This window comes from Schistocerca cancellata, chromosome 1 (assembly GCF_023864275.1).
Source record: "Schistocerca cancellata isolate TAMUIC-IGC-003103 chromosome 1, iqSchCanc2.1, whole genome shotgun sequence".
NCBI lineage: Eukaryota > Metazoa > Arthropoda > Insecta > Orthoptera > Acrididae > Schistocerca > Schistocerca cancellata.
Genome location: NC_064626.1, coordinates 913,397,962 through 913,422,760, shown reverse-complemented (window position 1 = coordinate 913,422,760; position 24,799 = coordinate 913,397,962). Strand labels below are relative to the sequence as shown.

At 42.3% G+C, this 24,799-nt stretch overlaps 1 protein-coding gene across 1 annotated transcript in view; it reads left to right on the top strand.

Moving 5' to 3' along the window:
* Positions 1-24,799, top strand: part of LOC126114040 (pickpocket protein 28-like) — a 196,644-nt gene that overhangs the window by 65,475 nt on the left and 106,370 nt on the right. Inside the window, exons 3-4 of the mRNA XM_049915022.1 lie at positions 9,359-9,565; positions 15,043-15,208. Of these exons, the coding sequence (XP_049770979.1) occupies positions 9,359-9,565; positions 15,043-15,208 (373 nt within the window). The remainder of the gene's footprint in view (positions 1-9,358; positions 9,566-15,042; positions 15,209-24,799) is intronic.

Sequence of the window (24,799 nt, the reverse complement as noted above, 5' to 3'; positions counted from 1 at the left end):
CATTCATAGAATACTGTGTTTTTCTTGTGAAGTATACAATTTTATATTTCTTAAGATTTAATGCAAGTTGCCAATCTTTGCACCATTTTGAAATCTTGTCAAAATATGACTGAATTTTTGAGCAACTTCAGACTGTACATTATTGTGGATAACTGCATCATCTGCGAAAAGTGTGAGATTACTACTACTATAGTCCACAAGGCCATTAATATACAACTTAAACATCAAGGGAACCAACACACTTCCCTGAAGTACACCCGACGCTACCTCTACAATACTCGATGACACTCCACCATAGACAACATTCTGCGTCCTCCCTTAACAATAAATCCTCAACCGAATCACAAATTTCGCCTGGTAACCCATAAGATCTACTTTTGATAATCAGCGTAGACGTGCTACTAAGTGAAATGTTTTTCTGAAATAAAGAAATATTGAAACTACCTGATTGCACTGAGTCATGGCTTTCAGGACGTCGTATGAGGAAAGTGCGATTTGGTTTTCACACGATCTATGTTCCTGGAATCCATGCTGGTTTGCTTGGAGGAGGTTATTCGGTTCGAGATACTTCATTATATTTTAGCTCAGAATACGTCCTAGAATTCTACAAGAAATGGATGTCAAGGATATGGACAGTAGTTTTGTGGATCGTTTCTGCTACCCTTCTTGTAGAGAGGGGTGACCTGTAGTTTCTAACAACTACTGGGTGCGGATTTTTCATTGATGGATCTGAGACAGATTGCAGTTAACAGAGAGCCTAACTCTGCCGCAAATTGGGTATAGAATTCCAAAGGATTTGTTTTTTTAACGATTTCAGCTGTTTGTCAATGCCATTGTTACTAATACCTAGTTCATTAATCTTTTCAGTAGCACGAATATTAAATTGGGGCATTACTCCTGGATTTTCCTTCGTAAAGGAACAATAGAAGACATAGTTAAGCATTTCTGTTTTAGATTTGCTACTCTCAATATCATTTCCCGTCTCACCCGCGAGTGACTTACACTAGCTTTGGCGCCAACAACAGCCTTTACATACGACCAGAATTTCGTTGGGTGTAGTGAAATATGTTTCAACAATACTGCGTCATGGTAGTCACTAGAGGCTGTAAGTAGGCTGTTTATATTTTCTTATTGGCAACGTTACGTAGCGCTCTGTATGAAAATCACTGGCTGTGCTGTGTGCAGCCTGTGGCTAGTTTGCATTGTTGTCTGCCATTGTAGTGTTGGGCAGCGGCAGCTGGATGTGAACAGCGCGTAGCGTTGCGCAGTTGGAGGTGAGCCGCCAGCAGTGGTGGATGTGGGGAGAGAGATGGCGGAGTTTTGTAATTTGTCATGAACTGCTATATATATTATGACTATTAAGGTAAATACATTGTTTGTTCTCTATTAATATCTTTCATTTGCTAACTATCCCTATCAGTAGTTAGTGCCTTCTGTAGTTTGAATCTTTTATTTAACTGGCAGTAGTGGCGCTCGCTGTATTGCAGTAGTTCGAGTAACGAAGATTTTTGTGAGGTAAGTGATTTGTGAAAGGTATAGGTTAAAGTTAGTCAGGGCCATTGTTTTGTAGGGATTATTGAAAGTCAGATTGCGTTGCGCTAAAAATATTGTGTCAGTTTAAGCACAGTCGTGTACAATTGTTCTAAGGGGACGTTTCAAGGCTTCACGCATTGCTCTCTTAACAGCCACATTAGTTTCATTCAGCATCTCTGTAACTATATGCTTTGTTTTATATTTATTTTACAATATTCGCTGTATCTTTATAAGTTCCTTCACAGTGTGTGTACACCATGAAAGTTCTCTCCCGTCATGAACTATTCTACTTGGTGCATATTTATCGATCTTCTAAACTTGAGCCGTAGTTCCTCCTGTGCTGAAAATTTAAATTTCCTTATTGAGAAATGATACTACTGCTTCTGTGTCTAGTTTGCTGACCACATAAATTTTCTACGTGTTTCAGTTGCCTTTGAACTTTGGTATTCTTTTCTGCTATAAGTGTATCATGGTCACTGATAACCGTTTCGATGTGGATATTCTCCAAGAGGTCAGGTCTGTTTGTTGCCATTGCATCTAAAATATTCCCGTCAGTCGGGTTCCGAGCTATTTGTTATAGATAGTTTTCAGAGAAGGTAATTTGTAATCTTTCACAGGATGTGTGTCACGCCCACCACTAACAAAAGTGCAAGTAACCTAATTGATTGTTGGTTTGGAGGAGATAGTGTTTAACGCGCCGTCGACAGCGAAGTCATTAGAGGCGGAGTACAAGCTTAGATTAGGCAAGGATGGGGAAGGAAATCGGCCGTACCCTTTCAAAGGAACCATTTCGGCATTTACCTGAAGCGATTTAGGGAAATCATGGAAAACCTTAATCAGGATGGCGGACGCGGGTTTGAACCGTCGTCCTCCCGAATGATAGCCCAGTGCGTAGACGGCCGCGCCACCTCGCTGGATTTGGATGATTAAAGGCTCCTCCAACGATTACATTATGATTAGGGGACTAAGGTATAATCAGACTGATGTATCCTCTAAAGTTAAATCTGGTAGTTGATAAAAGGACGCTATTGTAAGTTTTTGCCCACGCTTGAAGCTGAGTCTTGGCCAAATAATCTCACATGAAGTTTCAATTCGTATTCCAGTGTATATGAGCCTCTTGTCTACTAAGCAGACCACCTCCATTTCCTATTGCCCTGTATTTCGGTATACACTTAAATTTTTCGCAAATATCTCACGACTGTCAACTTCAGGCTTTAACCAGCTCTCTGTGCCTAGAGTTATGTGAGCTTCATGGATTTTTAGGAGTGCTTCAAACTCTGACAAATTGTTCCGAATACTTCAGCAGTTAACCACTAGGATTTTAATATTCTCACGTGCAGGGGCATTTATTTGGATCTTGGACTGGTACTGCTGGATTTCTTACAGCTATCGTTATATGGATTTGACGGTGAGTCGAATAATCTGGAAAAAAAGTGTCTGTACCACACACATAGATCACTACCGGTGTAGTCGCCTCCGATGCCTAGCGCATTCCTTACCCATTTAGAGGGACCCTATAACTCACAGCCCTATGGCACAAGTCTAGGAAATCACAGCCTGGCTTGACACAGAATCTATGCAGATTCCGGCTCAAGCCTCTCACTCGACCCAGAACGAGATGACCACGATCTATTCTATTGGTGACAATGCGCATTGTGAGCTTCGTTGGAACTCAGTTAGCAAGGCTGTTATTCTCAACCTTCTCTGCTAGTCGCTGGAATGATCCAAGTATGACATCGGAGATCAGACAACAGTCATAAATTGTTCCGACGTGCGCCACACTCTGCAGATGGTTGCATCCTGCTCCCTCAATGGCTGCCGGAATAGCCTCTTCAACACGTTGAATGAGGCCCTCAGGCATAGAGTGCACCTGGTGTTACTTTACACATCTTGCTGTCATTTCCCTGAAGGGTACCACTATTCGCTGCCCCTGGACACAGGAAGCAGCAGGTTTTCGAACAGGTGAAGCGATTCTCACTGGCCCAGTTTCGTTTCAGTGGTAGACAGCACCTCGAACTTGGTGGTTAGTTGGATGGCTGTCACATCCTGAATTCTTAGTTCTCTGTCTCCCCTGTGCAGGGCACCTAGACCTACCACTGACACGACTCTCACAGTCAAGTTGACGGGTAATGATGGACGTTGTGTTTCCTGCAAGAGAGACAGCATCTACAGGAGAGGATTTCTGCTATACACTCATGGTATCCCTCCCATCACTCATTCGCAGCAGCTTATCACTTGACAATAGCTAAGGCGAATTCCAGTTGCTTACGAATACTAACCAGCTCATTCTTTCCCCGATAACAGGAATCACAGTGAAGCTCCATTTTCCCTGGTGAAATATTTTACAAAATAGTAAACAAATAACTTTATACTAAACCCATTGATTCTCTTTTAATTTATGGGTTTGATACGCTACAAGTGTTACCAGAAGCGTTTGATACTAAAGTGATTTACAGTCAAAAACGAGATATCTTTTACGACGATAGAAAATTTGTCAAAAGTTTGACTGTTTTTCTGGAACGTTTATCTGCTTCAGGTATTTAAAAACATTTGCCACCAGCGTTAAATGCAGATAATATACACTCCTATTAAAAGAGAGAGCTAATGTGACGCGATATGCTACCTGTTTACAGTACCTGTAAATCACAAATATTGATTTGTTCGGAATAAATTATTACAAAACATTCGTGATTTGCAAAAATCTTTGCAAGCGTCTAAAAATTTTCAAAAATATACTCTTCCCACTTAAATATATAATGAAATTTGGGAGCTATTAGTTATTAACGAGGATACTGTGCCACAAGTTTCTGAAAAGCACAGATTAAGTTTATAGTTGACAATATATTACCTCGCAATATATCACGTTCCTGGAAAGCACAAATTATTTTTACAATTGACGATTAAATTCTACACAATATGTCACGACACTCTAACGTGTTTAGATAAAATCAACACGGAAAACACGTTTAAAATTTACGGCGAGTTTCTGTACCTGAGTTTTCAAAGTGAATTTATGTGACATACTTGATTTTAATCGAAGACAAGGAAAATACCGGGATTTGGACTGTATACGTACAGTTAAACGGCTCTTCCAAGTCCTTTGCTGTCTCTGACAGAATTAAAAACTCAAGGTTTTTATCTCTTCTCCCTGAACTTTAATTCCAGCTCTGTTGTTTGGTTTCCTATACTGCTTGCTCGATGTACAGACTGAATAACGCTGCGGACGGGCTACAACGCTACAAACCTGTCTCACTTCCTTCTCAACCAATGTTTCCGTTTCATGGGCCTTGACTCTCGTAACTACGTCTGGTTTCCGTGCAAGTTGTAAATAGCTTTTCGCTCCCTGTAATATACTTCTGCTACCTTCAGAATTTCAATGAGAGTATTGCAATCCACACAGTCAAAAGTTTTCTCTAAGTCTACAAATGCCATAAACATAGGTTTGCCTTTCTTTGACCCATCCTCTAAGATAAATTGTAGGGTCAGTATAGCCTCGAATGTTCCTAAATTTCTCTGATCTTCCCCTAGGTCGGTTTGTACCAGTTTTTCTATTCTTTTGTAAAGAATTCGTGTTCGTATTTTGAAATCATGACTTATTAACAGGCAGTTCAGCAATATTCACACCTTTCAGCATCTGTTTTCTTTGTAATTGGCATTACTACATTCTTATTGAAGCCAGAGAGTATTTAGACAGTCTAATACATCTTCAAGACCAAATGGAATAGTTCTGTCACGGCTGGCTATAACAAGGACACCAGTAGTTCGGATAGAATGTGTTTACTCCAGGGATCTTCTTTCAGCTTAAGTCTTCTGCGTCCTCTTCGCTTTCTACAAGATTGCCCTCAAATTCATTTCCCTTGTGTAGCCCCCTTATACATCTCTTTCACAGCTGCTTCTGTTTTCTAAAGGCTTCTTTCATTTTCGCATAGGCGGCATCTGTCTTTCCCCTTGTTATATATGCTTCTCCATCCTTAAATTTGTCCTTTAGCCATTCCTACTTAACTAATTTCTACATCCTGTCAATCTCCTTGTTAGACGTTTGTATTTCCTTTCGCCTGCTTCTTTTGCTTTAGTTTTATATTTTCTCCGTTCATAAGCTAAATCATATATCTCCTGTTATATCTAAAGGTTTCTACTAGACCTTGTCTTTTTACCTACACAGTGCTCTTCTGCCTTGACTATTTCATCTCTCAAAGAAACCTATTCGTCTGCCGCTGTATTCCTTCCCCCTGTTTCGGTCAATTGTCGCCTAATGCTCCTTCTGAAACTCTTAAGCCTCTGGCTCTTTCAACTTATCCAGGTCCCATCTCCTTGATTTCCTACATTCCTGCAGTTTCTTCAGTTTTAATCTACAATTCATAACCAATAAACTGTAGTCAGTGTCCACATCTGTCCATAGAAAGGTCGTACGGTTTTAAACCAGTTACCGGAATCCCGGTCTTACCATTAACTAATAAATCTGAAACCTTCCAGTGTCTATGTCTCTTCCATTTATACAACCTTCTTTCATGATTCTTAAAGCAAATTTAGCCACAATCAGATCGCGCTCTGTGCAAAATTCTAACAGACTGCTTCCTCTTTCATTCCTTCCTCCTAGGCCATATTCATCTAGAATTTTCGCTGTCTTCTTTTTGCACTATCGAATTCCAGTTCCACATCACAATTAAATTTTCCTGCCTCTTAACAAAATGAATAATTTGTTTACCTCATCATACATTTTTTTCAATCTCTTCATTACCTGGGGTGCTACTGGCATATAAACTTTTACTTCTGTGGTAGGTGTTTGGTTCGTGTCTATCTTGTCTACGAGAATGTATTCATTGTGGTGTTCATAGTAGCTTACCCGCATTACTATTTTCGTATTCATTTATTAGGCCTACTTCTGCATTACCCCTATCTGATTTTGTATTTATAAACCTGTGCTCACCTGGCCCAAAAACTTGTTCCTCATGCCACTAATTCACACTACAGGATGGTCCATTGATCGTGACCGGGCCAAATATCTCACGAAATAAGCGTTAAACGAAAAAACTGCAAAGAAAGAAACTTGTCTGGCTTGAAGGGGGAAACCGGATGGCGCTATGGATGGTCCGCTAGATGGCGCTGCCATAGGGCAAACGGATATCAGCTGCGTTTTTTTTAAATAGGAACCTCCATTTCTTACTACATATTCGTGTAGCACATAAAGAAATATGAATGTTTTAGTTGGACCACTATTTTTGCTTTGTGATAGATGGCGCTGTAATAGCCACAAACATATGGCTCACAATTTTAGACGAACAATTGGTAACAGGTAGGTTTTTAAATTAAAATACAGAACGTAGGTACCTTTGAACATTTTATTTGGTTTGTTCCAATGTGATACATGTACCTTTGTGAACTTATCATTTCCGAGAACGCAGGCTGTTACAGCGTGATTACCTGTAAATACCACATTAATGCAATAAATGCTCAAAATGATGTCCGCCAACCTCAATGCATTTGGCAATACGTGTAACGACATTCCTCTCAACAGCGAGTAGTTCGCCTTCCGTAATGTTTGCACATGCATTGACAACGCGCTGACGCATTTTGTCAGGCGTTGTCGGTGGATCACGATAGCAAATATCCGTCAACTTTCCCCACATAAAGAAATCCGGTGACATCAGATGCGGTGAATGTGCGGGACATGTTATTGTGCTTCGACGATCAATCCACCTGTCATGAAATATGCTATTCAATACCGCTTCAACCGCACGCGAGCTATGTGCCGGACATCCATCATGTTGGAAGTACATCGCCATTATGTCATGCAGTGAAACATCTTGTAATAACATCGGTAGAACATTACGTAGGAAAAAAGCATACATTGCACCATTTAGACTGACATCGATAAAATGGGGGCCAATTATCCTTCCTCCCATAATGCCACACCATACATTACCCGTGAGGGTCGCTGATGTTCCTCTTGTCGCAGCCATCGTGGATTTTCCGTTGCCCAATAGTGCATATTACGCCGGTTTACGTTACCGCTGTTGGTGAACGACGCTTCGTCGCTAAATACAACGCGTGCAAAAAATCTGTCATCGTCCCGTAATTTCTCTTGTGCCCAGTGGCAGAACTGTACACGACGTTCAAAGTGGTCGCCATGCAATTCCTGGTGCATAGAAATATGGTTACGGGTGTAATAGATGTTGATGTAGCATTCTTAACACCGACGTTTTTGAGATTCCCGATTCTCGCGCAATTTGTCTGCTACTGATGTGCGGATTTGCCGCGACAGGAGCTATAACGCCTACTTGGGCATCATCATTTGTTGCAGGTCGTGGTTGACGTTTCACATGTGGCTGAACACTTCCTGTTTCCTTAAATAACGTAACTATCCGGCGAACGGTCCGGACAATTGGATGATGTCGTCTAGGATACCGAGCAGCATACATAGCACACGCCCGTTGGGCATTTTGATCACAATAGCCATACATCAATACGATATCGACCTTTTCCGCAGTTGGTAAAGGGTCTATTTTAACACGGGTAATGTATCACCATACAAATACCGTCCGCACTGGCGGAATGTTACGTGATACCACGTACTTATACGATTGTGACAATTACAGCGCCATCTATCACAAAGCGAAAAAAGGGGTCCAACTAAAACATTCATATTTCTTTACGTACTACACGAATATGTAATTAAAAATGGGGGTTCCTATTTTAAAAAAACGCAGTTGATATCCGTTTGACCTATGGCAGCGCCATCTAGCTGGCCATCCATATCGCCATCTGATTTCCCCCTTCAAGCTATGGGAATTTCGTTCTTTGTTCGTTTGATGGTTATTTCGTGAGATATTTGGCCCGGTCACTATCAATGGACCACCCTGTATATCTAACTTCAACCATCCATTTAAACTTTTTAAGTCGGCCGGAGTGGCCGAGCGGTTGTAGGCGCTACAGTCTGGAACCGGGCGACCGCTACCGTCGCAGGTTCGAATCCTGCCTAGGGCATGGATGTGTGTGATGTCCTTAGGTTAGTTAGCTTTAAGTAGTTCTAAGTTCTAGGGGATTGATGACCTCATAAGTTAAGTCCCATAGTGCTCAGAGCCATTTGAACCAACTTTTTTAATTTTCTGACCTACCTGTCTGATTAAGGGATTTAACGTTTCACGTTCCGTCTCGTAGATTGCCGGTTTTGTTTTTCCGATTACATCCTACTGTGTAGTCCCCATCTGCAGATCCGATTGAGGGACTATTTTACCTCTGGAGTATTTTCCCCAAGAGGGTGCTATAATCATTTAACCATACATTAGAGTTGCAAGCCCTCTGGGAAAATAATGGCTGTCATTTCCCCTTGTTTTCAACTGTTCAGTTCTGGCACAGCAAGGCCACGGTGGTTGATGTTGCAAGGCCAGATCAGTCAGCCATCGAGACTACTGCCCTTCTTCAGGAACCACAAGTTGGTCTGATCTCTCAAGATACCCCTCTGTTCTGGTTGCATCTATCGTGCGGCTATATTGTTGAGGCACGCAAGTCACCCTACCATGGTAAGGTCCTTATGTAGTTCCTAAAAATAGGCCTTGTTCACATGAAGCCTTAAATGTTTGAAATCGATCGTTCCATAACAATAGTCAGTGCACTAACAAAGAAGGACAAACAATCGGCTCGGAGCAGTTTAATTTTCACTGGCATTTAATGGGACTAAACTGTACTGTGCCAGTAAGCGTAGGTCTAACATTTAGCTTATTTCGTTGCTATTTCCTGGGGCTACTTACGTTCTGCTGGCCGAATTCCACTGCAAGATCTGGAAACTGAGTGTCTATAGAAACGTTATTTGTGATGTCCCCGACAGGCTGCTGTGGGCAGTGGGAGTACTGGCAGGCCTGGTAGGAATGGTGCTGTTCATGAGAGAGGTGTGGCAGCAGGTGGCAGAGTCGCCCACCGTGGTGTCTGTCGCCTCCACCGAGCACTACCTGCTGGGCACTGACTTCCCCGCAGTCACCATCTGCAGTGTCAACAAGGTGCAGCGCTCCGCTGCCACCCGCTTCTACCACAAGTGGTGAGTGCTGACCACTTCGCCGACACACGTGATGCTGTTGTGTAGATATTATTATGGTATCTAGCGGTGCCTTTTTGTTACTGCTCACACTCTAAATGTTCGATTCCTGTTTCCTATTATTTTTGTCATTGGCTATATACAGGGCTCTTATAAATGATTGAAGCGATTTCATAAATTCACTGTAGCTCCATTCATTGACATATGGTCACGACACACTACAGATACGTAGAAAAACTCATAAAGTTTTGTTCGGCTGAAGCCGCACTTCAGGTTTCTGCCGCCAGAGCGCTCGAGAGCGCAGTGAGACAAAATGGCGACAGGAGCCGAGAAAGCGTATGTCGTGTTTGAAATGCACTCACATCAGTCAGTCATAACAGTGCAACGACACTCCAGAACCAAGTCCAACGAAGATCCAGCAACTGCTAACTCCATTGGGCGATGGTATGCGCAGTTTAAAGCTTCTGGATGCCTCCGTAAGGGGAAATCAACGGGTCGGCCTCCAGTGAGCGAAGAAACGGTTGAACGCATGCAGGCAAGTTTCACGCGTAGCCCGCGGAAGTCGACGAATAAAGCAAGCAGGGAGCTAAACATACCACAGGATGGTGCTCCACCGCACTTCCATCATGATGTTCGGCATTTCTTAAACAGGAGATTGGAAAACCGATGGATCGGTCGTGGTGGAGATCATGATCAGCAATTCATGCCATGGCCTCCACGCTCTCCCGACTTAACCCCATGCGATTTCTTTCTGTGGGGTTATGTGAAAGATTCAGTGTTTAAACCTCCTCTACCAAGAAACGTGCCAGAACTGCGAGCTCGCATCAACGATGCTTTCGAACTCATTGATGGGGACATGCTGCGCCGAGTGTGGGAGGAACTTGATTATCGGCTTGATGTCTGCCGAATAACTAAAGGGGCACATAGCGAACATTTGTGAATGCCTAAAAAAACTTTTTGAGTTTTTGTATGTGTGTGCAAAGCGTTGTGAAAATATCTCAAATAATAAAGTTATTGTAGAGCTGTGAAATCGCTTCAATCATTTGTAATAACCCTGTACTTTGGATTAATACACCTAGATGATGTGTACCAAAATATTTATTTATATTTATTTGAAACTTCCTGGCAGATTAAAACTGTGTGTCGGACCGAGACTCGAACTCGGGTCCCGAGTTCGAGTCTCGGTCCGGCACACAGTTTTAATTTGCCAGGAAGTTTCATATCAGTGCACACTCCGCTGCAGAGTGAAAATCTCATTCCTATATCTATTTGTTCAACCCAATCTATTTAGGGCCATCAGACCCTCTCTTACACCAGACCAGGGTTTCATACGTCTATTACCTTTTATGCATCATAATTATCTAAGAAATAACTGAGTAAGTGACCATTTCGGCTGATCAAATCAAACACAGGGTACAATGTTTGTCCTCCATTGGTGATGCTGTATTCGAAGACGAAAGGGCCTCTGTTCACATACCTCGCTTCGTTTAGAATCTCCTGACCATCATTGTCACCAGATCCGAATATTATTGAGCCTTTGCGATCTACTTACTATAGAAGATCGTTGATCCCTATCACCTTTTACGATCGTTACATAAACGTGCCACTGTATCGCAGGATTCTCTTGTGGTAATACACTTCATCTACATCTACATTATACTTCGCAAGCCACCTAATGGTGTGTGGCAGAGTGTTCTTCCGGTACCACTATCTGATCCCTCCAACCCTCTTCCACTCGCGAATAGTGCGTGGGAAGAATGATGGTCGGTAAGCCTCTGTATTGGCTCTAATTTCTCGAATTTTCTCCTCGTGGTCAATACGCGACACATATGTTGAGGGGAATAATACGTTGTCCGACTCCTGAAAAGTGCTGTCCCGAAATTTCAATACTAAATCTCTCCACGATGCACAATGCCTCTCTTGTAACGTCTGCCAGCAGAGTTTGTATAGCATCTTCTTAACGCTTTCTCGCCAGCTAAACGATCCCGTGGTGAAACGCGCCGCTCTTCTCTATTTGCTCTATCAGCCCTACCTGATAGGTACCCCAGACAGATGAACAATACTCAAGAATTGGGCGATCAAGCGCCTTATAAGCCACTTCTTTCGTGGATGAGTTACATTTCCTTAAGATGCTTTCGATGCATCTGAGTCTGGCGTCTGCTTTTCCCACTATCTGTTTTATGTGGTCATTCCACTTAAGGTCTCTCTGGATAGTAACGCCTAAATATTTCAAGGCACACACTGCCTGCAGCTGTTTGCCATCAACAGTGTATCTGTACAGTAGTGGATTTCTTTTCCTATGTATGCTCAATATGCTACACTTATTTAAGTACAGGGTCAACTACCAGAGCCTGCCCCATTCATCAACTGTCTGCAAGGCGTTCTGCAAATTCTTACTGTCTTCTGGCGTTGCTACTTTGCTATAGACAACTGCATCATCTGCGAATAGCCTTAAAAAGCATCTGACGCTTTCTACCAGATAATCTGTATATATTGTAAAGAGCAACGGTGTTATCACACTTCCCTGTAGTACTCTGGATATTACCTTTACATCTGTCGATTTTGTTCCATTAAGAGCGACGTGTTGAGTTCGGTCTGCAAGAAAGTCTTGAATTCAATCGCAAGTCTGCTCCGATACTCCTTAAGGTCGTATTTTTTTCATTAAACGGGAATGTGGAATGGTGTCAAATGCCTCACTGAAATCAAGGAACACGGCATCAACCTGAGCGCCATTGTCCACTGCGCTGATTCTTCAGCATAAAACATGCTCCATAAATCTACAGTAGATTGAAGTCAATGATGTAGGTCTATAATTGTGTGGATCTGCCTTAGGGCATTTCTTAAAAACGGGAATCACCTGCACTTTTTTCCAGTCGTTAGGTACCTTTCATTGCTCATGCGATCTACGATAAATTACTGCTAGAAGGCGAGCAAGTTCTTTCGCATGATCTTTATAGAATCTTATAGGTATCTCATCTGGTCCTCACGTCGTCCCACTACTAAACGATTGTAGCTGCTTTTCAATTCCGCGATAGTTTACCTTAATATCTGCCATTTCGACGTTCATACGACGATTGAAAGGAAGGACAGTGTTACGATCTTCCGCGGTGAAACAACTTCGGAAGACCGGCTTCAGTATTTCGGACTTCTCTCTGTTCTCTTCCGCTTCAGTGCCGGTGTGGTCGCTGCGAGAATGAATAGATGATATTGACTCACTTACTGATTTCACATACGACCAAAATCTCTTAGGGTTTTTACTCAGGTCTGTTGACAACGTCTTACTTTCAAAATCATTGAACGCTTTTCTCATTGCACTCCTTACGCTCATTTTCGCTTCGTTCAGCTTTTGTTTGTCAGACAGGTCTTTACTTCTCTTGAATCTGAGATGAAGCGCTCTTTGTTTACGTAGCGCTTTTCTAACGTGGCTATTAAATCATGGTGGATCTTTTCCATCCCATAAAACCTTACTCGGAACACACTTGTATAGGGCATATTGAACGACCTTTGAATTTTTTTCCATTTGTTCTCCACATCTTCGTCCCCATCAACGAATATTTGATGCTGATTGCTGAGATATTCTGAAATTTGTATCCTGTCACCCTTGCTGAGCAAATATATCTGCCTACCTTTCTTAACATTCCTCGTAGGACCCGTCGTCATAGATGCTGTCACAGCCTGATGATCACTGATACCTTCCTCTACAGTAAGTGATTCGGTAAGTTCAGGTCTGTTTGTTGCCAGGAGGTATAAGGCGTTACCCTCAAAAGTTGGTTCTCTAACTATGTGCTCAAGTTATTTTCGGACAAGACGTCCAGAACAATGCCCTGCAAATCCCTGTAGGCGAATCGTCTTTGATTCCAAGGGAGGGGTTCTCTAACCTATAAAAGCCCCATGTGCACACCACACGTACTCCGCTATCCTAGTTGCCGTTTCCAACGTGTAGAGCGCGCCTGACCTATTGAGGGGAATCCTACAATACGAGGTATCGTAGATCGATAAATTTGCATACGATACCGTCGCAGAGACGTCTAAGCCCTGGGTTTAGACCTTCCACTCTGCGCCAAACCAGAGAACAGCGATCAACCCTGGGTACGATGCTACAAATAGACAACCTGCACCCCGCGTGCGTTGCTAGTTGCCTTCACCAAATCAGCCAGCAGCCGAAAGGAGCTGAGTTATTCACAACCCAAGTGGCAGGCGTCGTTCGTGCCGACATGTGCCATGCATGCAGCCGGTTGCACCCAGTGCACTCGATAGCCGCCGGCAGGGCCTCCTCCACGTCATGGATGAGACCTCCCGGCTAACATACCGAATGCACACTGTATAATTCTTTCCCACCTTGCATGCTATCTCTCTGAGGCGCTCCATCGTCCGCCTAGCATTGGAGCTCCCAATGACAAGCATACCCATTTTGTGTACTTGTCCGGACTAGGCAGGAAAATCGACCACTGTCCCAACAGGAGAGGCATCCCGTGCTGGCTCAGAGTTATCGTCAACACTGGGTAGCAGCTCGTACCTGTGGCTAAGACTTAGGGAGCCAGCCACAGGGCCTGCTCCCTCTTTCGCCTTCCACCCAGTGCCACGCCAACCCACCACTGTCTGCCACCCACACTGGAGTGAGGACGGACCGGTCAGATGTAGCGTATCTGAAGCCGCAGCGACGTCCGGGTGACCAGCGGATTCCAGTGTCACCAAAGGTGCCGCAGGTCTCGTCACTGGAGCCCCTACGTCACCGCAACTTTGAGCGCTAGTTAGAAGCTTGTCGACTGCAGCCAACGCAACTTCCAGCTGTTCACGGTCACCAGCCAACTCTCCTTGTGTCCGCTCACAACAAGCACAGTCCTTAGCCATATCGTACTTTGTATAAAATAGATATAAGGTCTCAACTGGCGCTACTGATTTCGAAATGTACACAAAATATACCGAAGGAGAATAAAGTAACACTAAAAGTTGCTATGCAGTTTTCTCACTGTACTCAAAGACTGCAAGCTATTAAACATAAATAAATTTCTCTACCGATGTTGCTGTATTTACAGATACCTGTTAATAGAAATCCTATTTACCGAAAAGTTACTGCACGAGATAAATATTCAAATTAGAATGCCCTGATTTAAACTGTATGCTGTTTACTAGCACAAAATTAAAACTTAGTGCCACCCTAAATAAGGACATTCACAAGATTTACTCAAAAACAAAAACTACAATACAATTTGTAACCACGGTTTGCACAGTAAAATACACACATATAGTTCATTTCTGTGCAGAAGCATGTGAAAAAACAAACGACTAGATTAATTTACTGTTTATCAGAGAAGTACTGCTGCTGCTGCGCCTCCTCTCGGCTCGGCGTCTGCCGCTACTTCATGCCAGTTTTGACTTTTTGGCCTGCCACCATATTGCAACATTAATGCCAGCAGTGTACTTCGCTGATATGCAGCTGTAGTGAGACGGGCAGCAGCTGTGTGTGGCCTGTGTGGCAGGGGCCTGCAGGCGGTGCTCAGCGCCGGCGACTTCGAGGCGTTCGTCCGCCAGCTGGCCGGCCTGACGCAGCCGGAGCGCTTCCGAGGCGCCCTGCCGCACCGCCTCGCCGACATGACCGCCTTCCTCACCGCGCGAAACCTCTCGCTGCGAGACGTCATGTTGCAGGTGCGTGCCGCACACGTTGCGTAGCTCTATCACCAGTACCTGAGCATGCCAATAACGTGTTGGTCCGCCTCAGACCCTGGTGCAAACAGTTGTTCTGCTTGGCACTGATTGGCAGAGTTGTTGTACGTTCTCCTGGGGTATCTCGTGCCAAATCCTGTCCAATTGGCGCGTTAGATCGTCAAAATCCCGCGTTGGTTGGAGGGTCCTGCCCATAACGCTCCAAACGTTGTCAGTTGGGTACAGATCCGGAGACCTTGCTGGCCAAGGCAGAGCTTGGCAAGCACGAAGACAAGCAGTAGAAACTCTTGCCGTATGCGAGCGGACATCATATTGCTGAAACGTAAGTCGAAGGTGGCCTGCCATGAAGAGCAAGAGAAGTAGAATATCGTCGACGTACTGTGGGCGACAGTCTCACAGCTCTCCGCGACGTCTTCAGACACATCTTCGACTTGGAACCTAACTGACTGGAATAAACTGTCATCAATAACGAGTTCCGCTTCAAATTGAGCTCCGATGACCAGCGAAGATGTCCGTAGAGCCCGTGGTGGAATACCAACTTGACTTTCGCCTGCCGTATCGTCCGACAGCCGGGGTGATGGTATGGGGTGCCATTTCTTTTCGTAGCAGTCATCCGCGGCACCGTTACCGGACGGTGGTTCGCCGACGATATTCTACGCCTCCTTTTCTTGCCCCTTCTCGCAAGCCACCCTGGGGCAAGACCACCTACAATACATCAGACCACAACAAAGAAACCAAGATGGCGGCCGTCTTAGTTCAAGTATTTCAGCGCTACCCTAATACGAATAATTTACAAACTTCATAAATGGAAAGTAGATTCTAAATTGCGTAAGAAATGTCGTATTGTTATGTATTTTTCTATCTTCAAACTTAAATAACAAGTTGTCACTAAAGCCAAAAATTACGTAATAAGTACTATGACGAAGTAAAATTATGAGATGCAGCTCAAAATCAAATCGAAAAAACTACTGCACAACACATGTAAATGGCATCTTTGGACACTAATAATAATTTGCAAAATAGAAGCTACATAGCAATAATAAATGAAGCGTGTAACTAAAGCTCAAAATTGTATTAAACAATATGCAGTTAATTCTAGTCACTGTCATTACGTAATATGTTAGAAGTGGTTTGATTTTGAGTATATGTTAGATTTATTTGCTGCTGAGCTAGGCCACTTTGCGTTTTGTTATTTTTGCTGCAATGCCTTCATGGGTTCCTCTTTTTTGTTTGACTAGTGTTCGAGCAATTTCCTTTGAAACACACTTTTCATACAACAGTTTTGTGTAATTATTAATAAAAATATTTGAAAGCACTTTAATATTTTTCTTGATTGTCATTAAAGGAATGCCACATTTGCATACATCACTGAGGTTACTAATGGCATTTTCACACAATTCAGTTCCTAAGGCAAGTACTGCATCTCTCTAATTTTAAAGTTTGAGAAATTCTGGTTCATATGTGCTGCTAATCAGAACTTGAAAAAGTTTATATATATTACAACACAAGGAAATCATTATAGAAGAAGGACACTTCAATCCCCCACGATTCAGTTGGTTGAAATAGGAAAGAAGTTCTTTGGTTTCACACTGCAACAAAATTTCATCCTGTGTCTGTAACATTTCTTCACAGCCTGAACATTTTCCACATTTTTGCAGCTTTACAAGCACTGTTTTGCTGGTGTAGCCAGCAATACAAACCAAGACATTCAAATCTTCATCCATCATGGAAATGTTTGCTAGTTCCTCTAGAGCAGGTTCTGATTTATCTAAAGTTTCATACGTTTGGTGTTTTATGCTGTAATTTACTTTTGCTGCAAAATCATTTAATGTAAATTCACCATGTTTAGTAGATGTGAGCTTTAGTAGACTTATTACTTTCAGTTTCCTCTCAGATTCCAAGATTTGCTCAACTGAAACATTATATATGCAGCCACTTAGCCTTCTATAAGCTCCAAATCTTGCTTCCAAAGCATCAGTGTGTAATTTTGCTGTAAGAATGTAGGACCAGTTGTAAGTGTTGAAAATGTATCTACATAACTGAAATGTTGCTGCAAGTGTGTGAGAGAAAGCAGTACATGTTTCATTGGTTAATTTTCCATGAGTAGGCAATGCATGCCAGATATCAAGATATGTTTTCAAATTTTCAAGAAACACAAGTTTGGAGTCAGTAGGTCCAGTGATTGGGCTAGAATTATCATCTAATGTGTATTTGCCTTTCATGGGATGCTGTACATTAGAAACTGTCCACCATTTAATGATTCATTTCAAAAACTGAATAGTACCATCAGAAATCTCAATCCCCTGACTTTTCAAAATTTCTAGTGCTGCCACATTTTAGAATCAAAAACACTGAGAGCAAGGGTAGCATTCTGTCTCTCAATAGATGTTGGATATACTGGCTTTCTTACGAGCTTTGGGGCAAGTTTCAACAGTTTATTTTTCTCAGAATGAAACAGGTCCCTCAAATCTGAAAACTTTGCTTCACTGACAGTATATTCACACGAAGCATTCCCTTCATCACTGTGTAGAAAGGTATTGATGAAAGCAAATGTATCCTCAATATTTGGCATTATGAAGGATCCATTTTTTCCATTCAACCAGTTATTTCTGATACACTTAAGCAAGTGCACATTGTCAAACAGAAGAAAGAGAAATTTGGATGGAGTGACTGGATTTGTAATGAAATGAAGTCCCATACTCCGTGATGGAGCATAGGGGAACGATGCAGGAGACCCACTCCACTTTACTAGGCAAGGTCCTAGTGGAGGTGGTTTGCCATTGCCTTCCTCCGACCGTGATGGGGATGAATGATGATGATGAAGACGACACACCAACACCCAGTCATCTCGAGGCAGGAAAAATCCCTGACCCCGCCGGGAATCGAACCCGGGACCCCGGGCTCGGGAAGCGGGAACGCTACCACGAGACCATGAGCAGCCGACGGATTTGTAATACACGGCTGTAAAGTGCCACCACACATAAGCTGATACATTTTTCTATTAGTACTATTGTTATCTGTTACCAGGCATATAACATCATACTGAAGCTCATGCATTAACTTCAATACATCAATTGTCATTTTCAGTAGTGTATCAGAATTAACATTTTTTTACAGGAAAGAGAGCTATTACTTCTTTATAAACAGAATGTAAAGATGATGCCATGAAAACCTGCATTGTACCTGCTGTTGTAGTATCTGAAGTATTCTCAGCAACACCAAGTATCTTTCCTGCCTTATAAGAGAATTTTGAATTAACATAAACTTCATCTAGCATCACTGAAATTACCTTGTCACTTCCCTGAAGAACTTTATTTTTTTCCTCAAAAAAGCTACCTGTGATGGACCAATACAAGGTTTATTTGGACCCATTTTGCATAGAAACTGCCTTAAATAGACAGGATGAGGTAATGTTGACACACTTGTTTTTCTCAAGTGATGGCAGGAACCAGGAAATGAAAAGCAAATGGTTGCTGCCCATATCAAAAGCTCAGGAGAACATCTATTTTGCTTTGTTATTGCAAGTTGTAATTGCTCCAAAACAAATTCTATTTTAGGTGCTATATCAGTGTCAAAATCACTACCAGTTTTCAGTGCTTGTTTGAGAACATTGACTAAAATTATAATCTTGTCAATGGTGCCAGTAGAGTTATCTGTGAAACCATTTAGGTGCCTCACCAGATTGTCAAATTTCGTCCACTTGTCACATTTCAAGTTCTCTTCCTCCCCAGACTTTAGCATCCATTTCAAGGTTTCTGTAGGCAAACACACATTTTTGTGAAACACTTTTACCTCCAAGGAACTAGATATCTTGAAGCACACTGAAACTAGTGGCACATCACTGACTGAATCATCCTTTAATTTAATGAAAGATACGTAGTCATCCTTTACTAAAATTGTAAATGGACAAACATTCCTTTTCTGCACTTCGCTTTTAAAATGCTGAAAGTCAGGTATATTGTCTTTTTCGCACCACTTACTGAAACTACATTCATCACGTTCCAGTAGCTGTTGAACACGATCTTCAGGATTCTTCTTTTCCTTAGGAACTGGTACTGTGTGATAAGAAGGTTGATTAGGAAAGATGGTTGGAATTGCATCATTTGTTAGTTTTGGTATTTTTCGTGGCACACGTATTGGTTCACTATTTTCAACAGGAAAATGTCTTCCCTAACCACAAACTTAGGTTCAAAATGCTTAATGCATACCACAGCTTTATCGTTCACTTCAAAATTATCTCTATGAATTAGTTTAATCCATTTGTTCCTCAATGCTGTTTCCTTGGGAAACTTAAATGTTGAGGTATCGTATGTTTTGCCGTAATTGGATTTACATCCTGGTACACAACAGCTACGACCCATCGCAAGAACTGTTTACACTTTAAATCATGCCGAACTTGCTACAGAATCTAGAAAATATATACTAGCGTAGCACTTGTGCCGACATTCACAGCACATAACATAAATAACAGCTAGTAATAAATGCTTTCGCTTCTCTTGAACGTCACGTATACAATGTTCCACACACGCGTTATGGAAACACAAGCACGCTGGTTTGTTTCCCCCACGATTGCCGCCATATTGTCAACTATCGACATCTGCCTTTAAGGTCTGATTTATTGTAGATGGTCTTGCCTGGGGTTACATCTCAGCAAGATAATGCCCACCTACACACTGCGAGGGTTTCTACTGCTTGCCTTCATGCTTATCAAGTCCTATCTTGTCCAGCAAGGTCGTCAGATCTGTCCCTAACGAGAATATTCGGAACATTACGAGCAGGATCCTTCAATCATCTCGGGATTTTGACGTTATAACGAGCCAGTTGGACAGAACCTCTGTCAATCAATAGCAGCTTGCATAAGCGCCAGAAGTGGACCAACGCATTGTTCACATAGTTAACCCGTGAAGCGCTTTGTTTTGAATAAATCATGCAATTCTTCTGAAACAGAAATCATTTGCTTCTCTGTACATGTACATCACATCTACCGATTTCCGTCCCATTCGGATAATTCCTTCGTGTTGCGTCGTTTTCTTAGTCTTAGGGTGTAATCAAAATTTTAAAAAAATGTAATACACAGATGATCAAAGCAACTGAATCGCCAGAAAGAATGATTCAAAACAAATCAAAACTTCCATCGCTTGACATTAAAATTGTGTTACAACAGATGATTACAGTTGAAGGTAAATCAGTATGCACACTATTTGATGACAAGTAATCGGACATCTATTGGTGTACATAAATATAGGGTGTGTCCACCCTATGCCTTTATGAAGTCTTGACTTCCGCTGAGGGCACTTTCACTGGGGTGTCTGAATGCCTGTCGAAGAACGGCAGGCCATGCTTCCTCAAGAGCCGAAACCACAGAAGGTAGCGATATTGTATGCTGGGGTCTGTCGCCAAGTCGACGTTGTAACTCATCGCAAAGGTAGATTCATGTCGGGACTCTTAATATGCTAGCAATATTACTGACAAACCATTGCCTCACAGATACTGCTTTACGACAGAGTGCTTTGTCATCCTGATGCGAACAACCACCTTGCTCAGCTGTATGCAGTAAACAGTGTTATAACACGTCTTATTATCCTTCGGGAAGCAGCATTTCCTTAACCGCAATAAAGGGTCAACACCCTGATCACAGAAAATATCTACATACCGCAACATTCACCGCTGGCTCTACACAAGAGGGCAGATAACGTTCTCCAGACATTCGCCAAACCCAGCTTCCTCCATCGGATTGCCATACTATATAGCGTGATTCATCGCTTTAGATCAAATGGGTTTCCAGTCACCCAGTGTTCAGCTGCGTCGTTCTTTACATCACCTCAAGCGTCGTTTAGCGTCGGCTACAAAAATGAATGGCTCATAATGGCCTACTCGAAAATTTTACCCTATCATTTTTAACTCCCTACGCACAGTCATGGTGCTAGCAGGATTATCAGTAACACACTGAAACTGTCACTGACGCCCGAACAACGGGGAATTGACATGCATTGAGACCAGAAAATAGTGCATAGATAATGGCTAGGCACTAGCCAAACAAAACCTGCAAAAAAGGGACGACTGACGGTTGCGCTCTATAATTTATAAATCATATCACAGTCGCTGAGTGCAATCACGTTCCTAACTGAAAGTAACCTGACTCTGAAACTCACAAGTGATTCTTCCCACTGGTTGCGTACAAATTTTGGCAGTCACCATCTGTGATGTTAAACGGCTCCTGTCCGTTTCCACTTCATAATTACACGATTAAAAGTTGACGTGGACATCTTTAGAAGGTTTGAAAGGTCCCTGAACGATTTGTTACTCCAGTCACATCCGAAGACTGATCCACGTTCAGGTGAATGAGCTCCACTGACCAATCCATTCAACTGTTATTGCTTCCCTACTGCCTAGACAATACTAACAATTTCCTTTTATATTGGAGGTCGCCGCGCTTGACACCTAGTCGTCAATTCCTCATTACGTAATGGTATGCGGATACGTTTGATCAGATAGTGTACATTTGTACACCGAATCGCTGAATGGTATTTTCGGAAAGTGTACAGTGTACTAAAACCATTCTTTCCTCCCAAAAATAATTAGAGATTGATGCTGTGCAAATAGTAAGGCATAACATGCAGTTATAGCAGCAGCTCCGACACAGTACGTAACTGCTGTGTCGACACTTTCCCGCACTGTTACTCCACGTAGCTACCCGCCACCTAGATGTAGCATGCCGGGTAGCAACTGATGAAACTGCGCTTCCAAATCAGTTTCAGGCTTTATATTGGTTACTGTCCTGAAGACAGATATTAAGGGTAATTGAGGATGAGGACGACACCTCGCTATTTGCACTCGGCATCAATAGCGTGATACTTCATTGGTGCCCCCAAACTGCCTGCGACGAGGTGCGCTAGTTACCTAAATGTTGTTAACATCCAGACACTCGTCTTCACAAGAACAAATACGCCTAGAGGCCGCAGTTCCCACTATGGGAGTCCTCTATGTCCTTTGTTTGTTATTGTCTTCTTGACCGGACCGGGCAATTTTGTTAAACTTCAGTATGGGCCGATATAGTAATAAGCCTGATGCAAAATTCATTAACATTTGTAAATTCTGTAGGAGTAGTCCCTTGAGCTTATCATTAACCAGAATTAAAATACTTCTAGTTATCATCCATTTCTAAATCCATATCTCTGCACTTCGACTATCGCTTCATTGGAGTTTATTTACTCTTCCACACGTCGTGTCTGCGTGACAAGGCAAAACAAAAATATTAAGCGTCGTCTTGCCGACTCAAAACGAGATGCGCACTCTGGTACATCCCCTCCGATTTTGTGAGGGCCCGATGTCTCTAATTGTGTGGTATCAGTCACTACGTTGCCCATAAGAGGACGGTAGGAATAGTTTTCTCGATTCCGCTCGGTAGATCTTTCCCCGCAATCCACAGAATACTTATTTTCGTAGCAAACTGCATCTTCTGTTCAGCAAATTCCATTGTGTATGATGAGCAAAACAAAGATACCATTGTGTTTCGCTTTTTACGTGAGAGCCTTCATAGATGAGACCATATTTCTTCCAACTGAATTTCGATCGATTATTCCTGTTACTATGTATTGCGTTTGTTGAATGAAAATGTGGAACTGTATCACAAGTATTAATTACTGGAAAAATACCATCAATTTGAATGTGGTCACCTACATACTCTCCGATATTGTGAATAAGATGGGGTAAGATCTGCATAATCGCAGTTTGTGCCACATAGTTGCATGACGAACGGCAGCAGTTGTCTGCAGTTTTGTGCATTTGTCCTGTGTCTTCTTCAAATGTTAGAAGGACTTGGGGCTTCTTGCACAGTAGAATTACATTATTGAAGAAAAGTGTTATAGTGACAAACAACTTCAGTTGTACGAACAACTTAAGTTGGAACGATCAAATAGATAATGTGGTGGGGAAGGCGAAACAAAGATTACGTTTTATTAGCAGAAAATGCAACAGGTCTACTACAGAACCTGCCTACTCTAGGCTTGTTCGTCCACTGCTGGAGAATCGCTGTGCAGCATGGGGTGCTTGCGAGGTAGGATTGATGGAGAACAATGAATAAGTTCAAAGAAGGGCAGCTCGTTTTGTATTATTGCGAAATAGGGAAATGATTATCACGGATACGATAAGCGAATGGGGATGGCAATCAAAGGCTTTCTCGTTGTGGTGAGATATTTTCATAAAATTTCGAACACCATCACTCTGCTCTGAATGTGAAAATAGTTTTTTGTCACCAACCTACAAAGGGAGGAAAGATCGTCACAATAAAATAATAGAAATCTGAGCTCGTATGGAAGATTTAAGGGTTCATTTTTCCCACACGCTATTACTGGAACGGTAGAAAAGTAGTCTGAAGGTGGTTCGAAGAACTCTCTGCCAGGCTTTTAAGCGTGCATTCCAGACTAGTCATGTAGACGTAGATATACGTGTAGATGGTGGATGAACGGTACCACGAGTAACACGAAGACCATTTCGCGTCTATTTACGTCATAAAATCGCAATGCCGGTTAATATGCCTCTTGGAAATTTCCATCAAATGATATGGTTTTCGTAAATTATTTAAGGTGAACTCTGGTTTGATCATTCCATAACTGACATAATTTCCTTTCCTAAGGGTGGTTGGATGGTTGGTTTGGTGGAGAGGACCAAAAAACGAGGTCACAGTCCCATCGGATTAGGGAAGGATGGGGAAGGAAATCGACCGTGCCCTTTTCAAAGGAACCATCGCAGCATTTGCCTGAAGCAATTTAGGGAAATCAAGGTAAACCTGAATCAGGATGCCCGGACGCGGGTTTGAACCGTCGCATTCCGAATGCGAGTCCAATGTGCTTACCACTACGCCTCATCACTCGGTATTACCTACGCATCTTTGTGAACTCCAAGAGGTGCTCACATGATTTCAGCATCATCGGGACACTGAGTACTAAGTTCTCTTCGAATATTCCCTGTGAGTCCATTTCGTTTTGTCTAAATTACACTGGCAGTGGCTACTGAAGAACACAGAGTGTAATGTTATGCGGTGATTGTAACAAAGAATTTTCAGTCGACATTAGTTTTTAGTTTTAGTTATGTGATGTTCTGTAGATCATTTTCCCGATTATTTTATCAATATGATGTGAAACAGGTCAGATTAGAAGATATATATATACACATGAATAGTGCTAATATTAATATTACTGAAATTTTTAGTTGTACACATGCAACTAGATTTAGAGGTATAATCTTTTTCTTTTACCATTTCTGAAACAGAAACTCGTCCAAGGTGTAGAAGGAGTAGTCCAAAAGAAAAGATTTTAAGCTAGATTTAAAACTTGATCTGCTACCTGCCAGACACTTTATGTTGCTGAATAATGTATTCCTTTTTGAGCAACTGACAGCCTCAATAACGGATAGGAAAGGTCATATTTCCCTCTAGTGTTGTACATTTGAACATCACTGTTCTTCGTGAATTGAGATGAATTATTTGCAACGAATTTAATTAGCGAATGTATGTACTCTGATGGTGCAGTTAAAATACCTAACTCCTTGAAAAGGTGCCTACATGACGTCCTT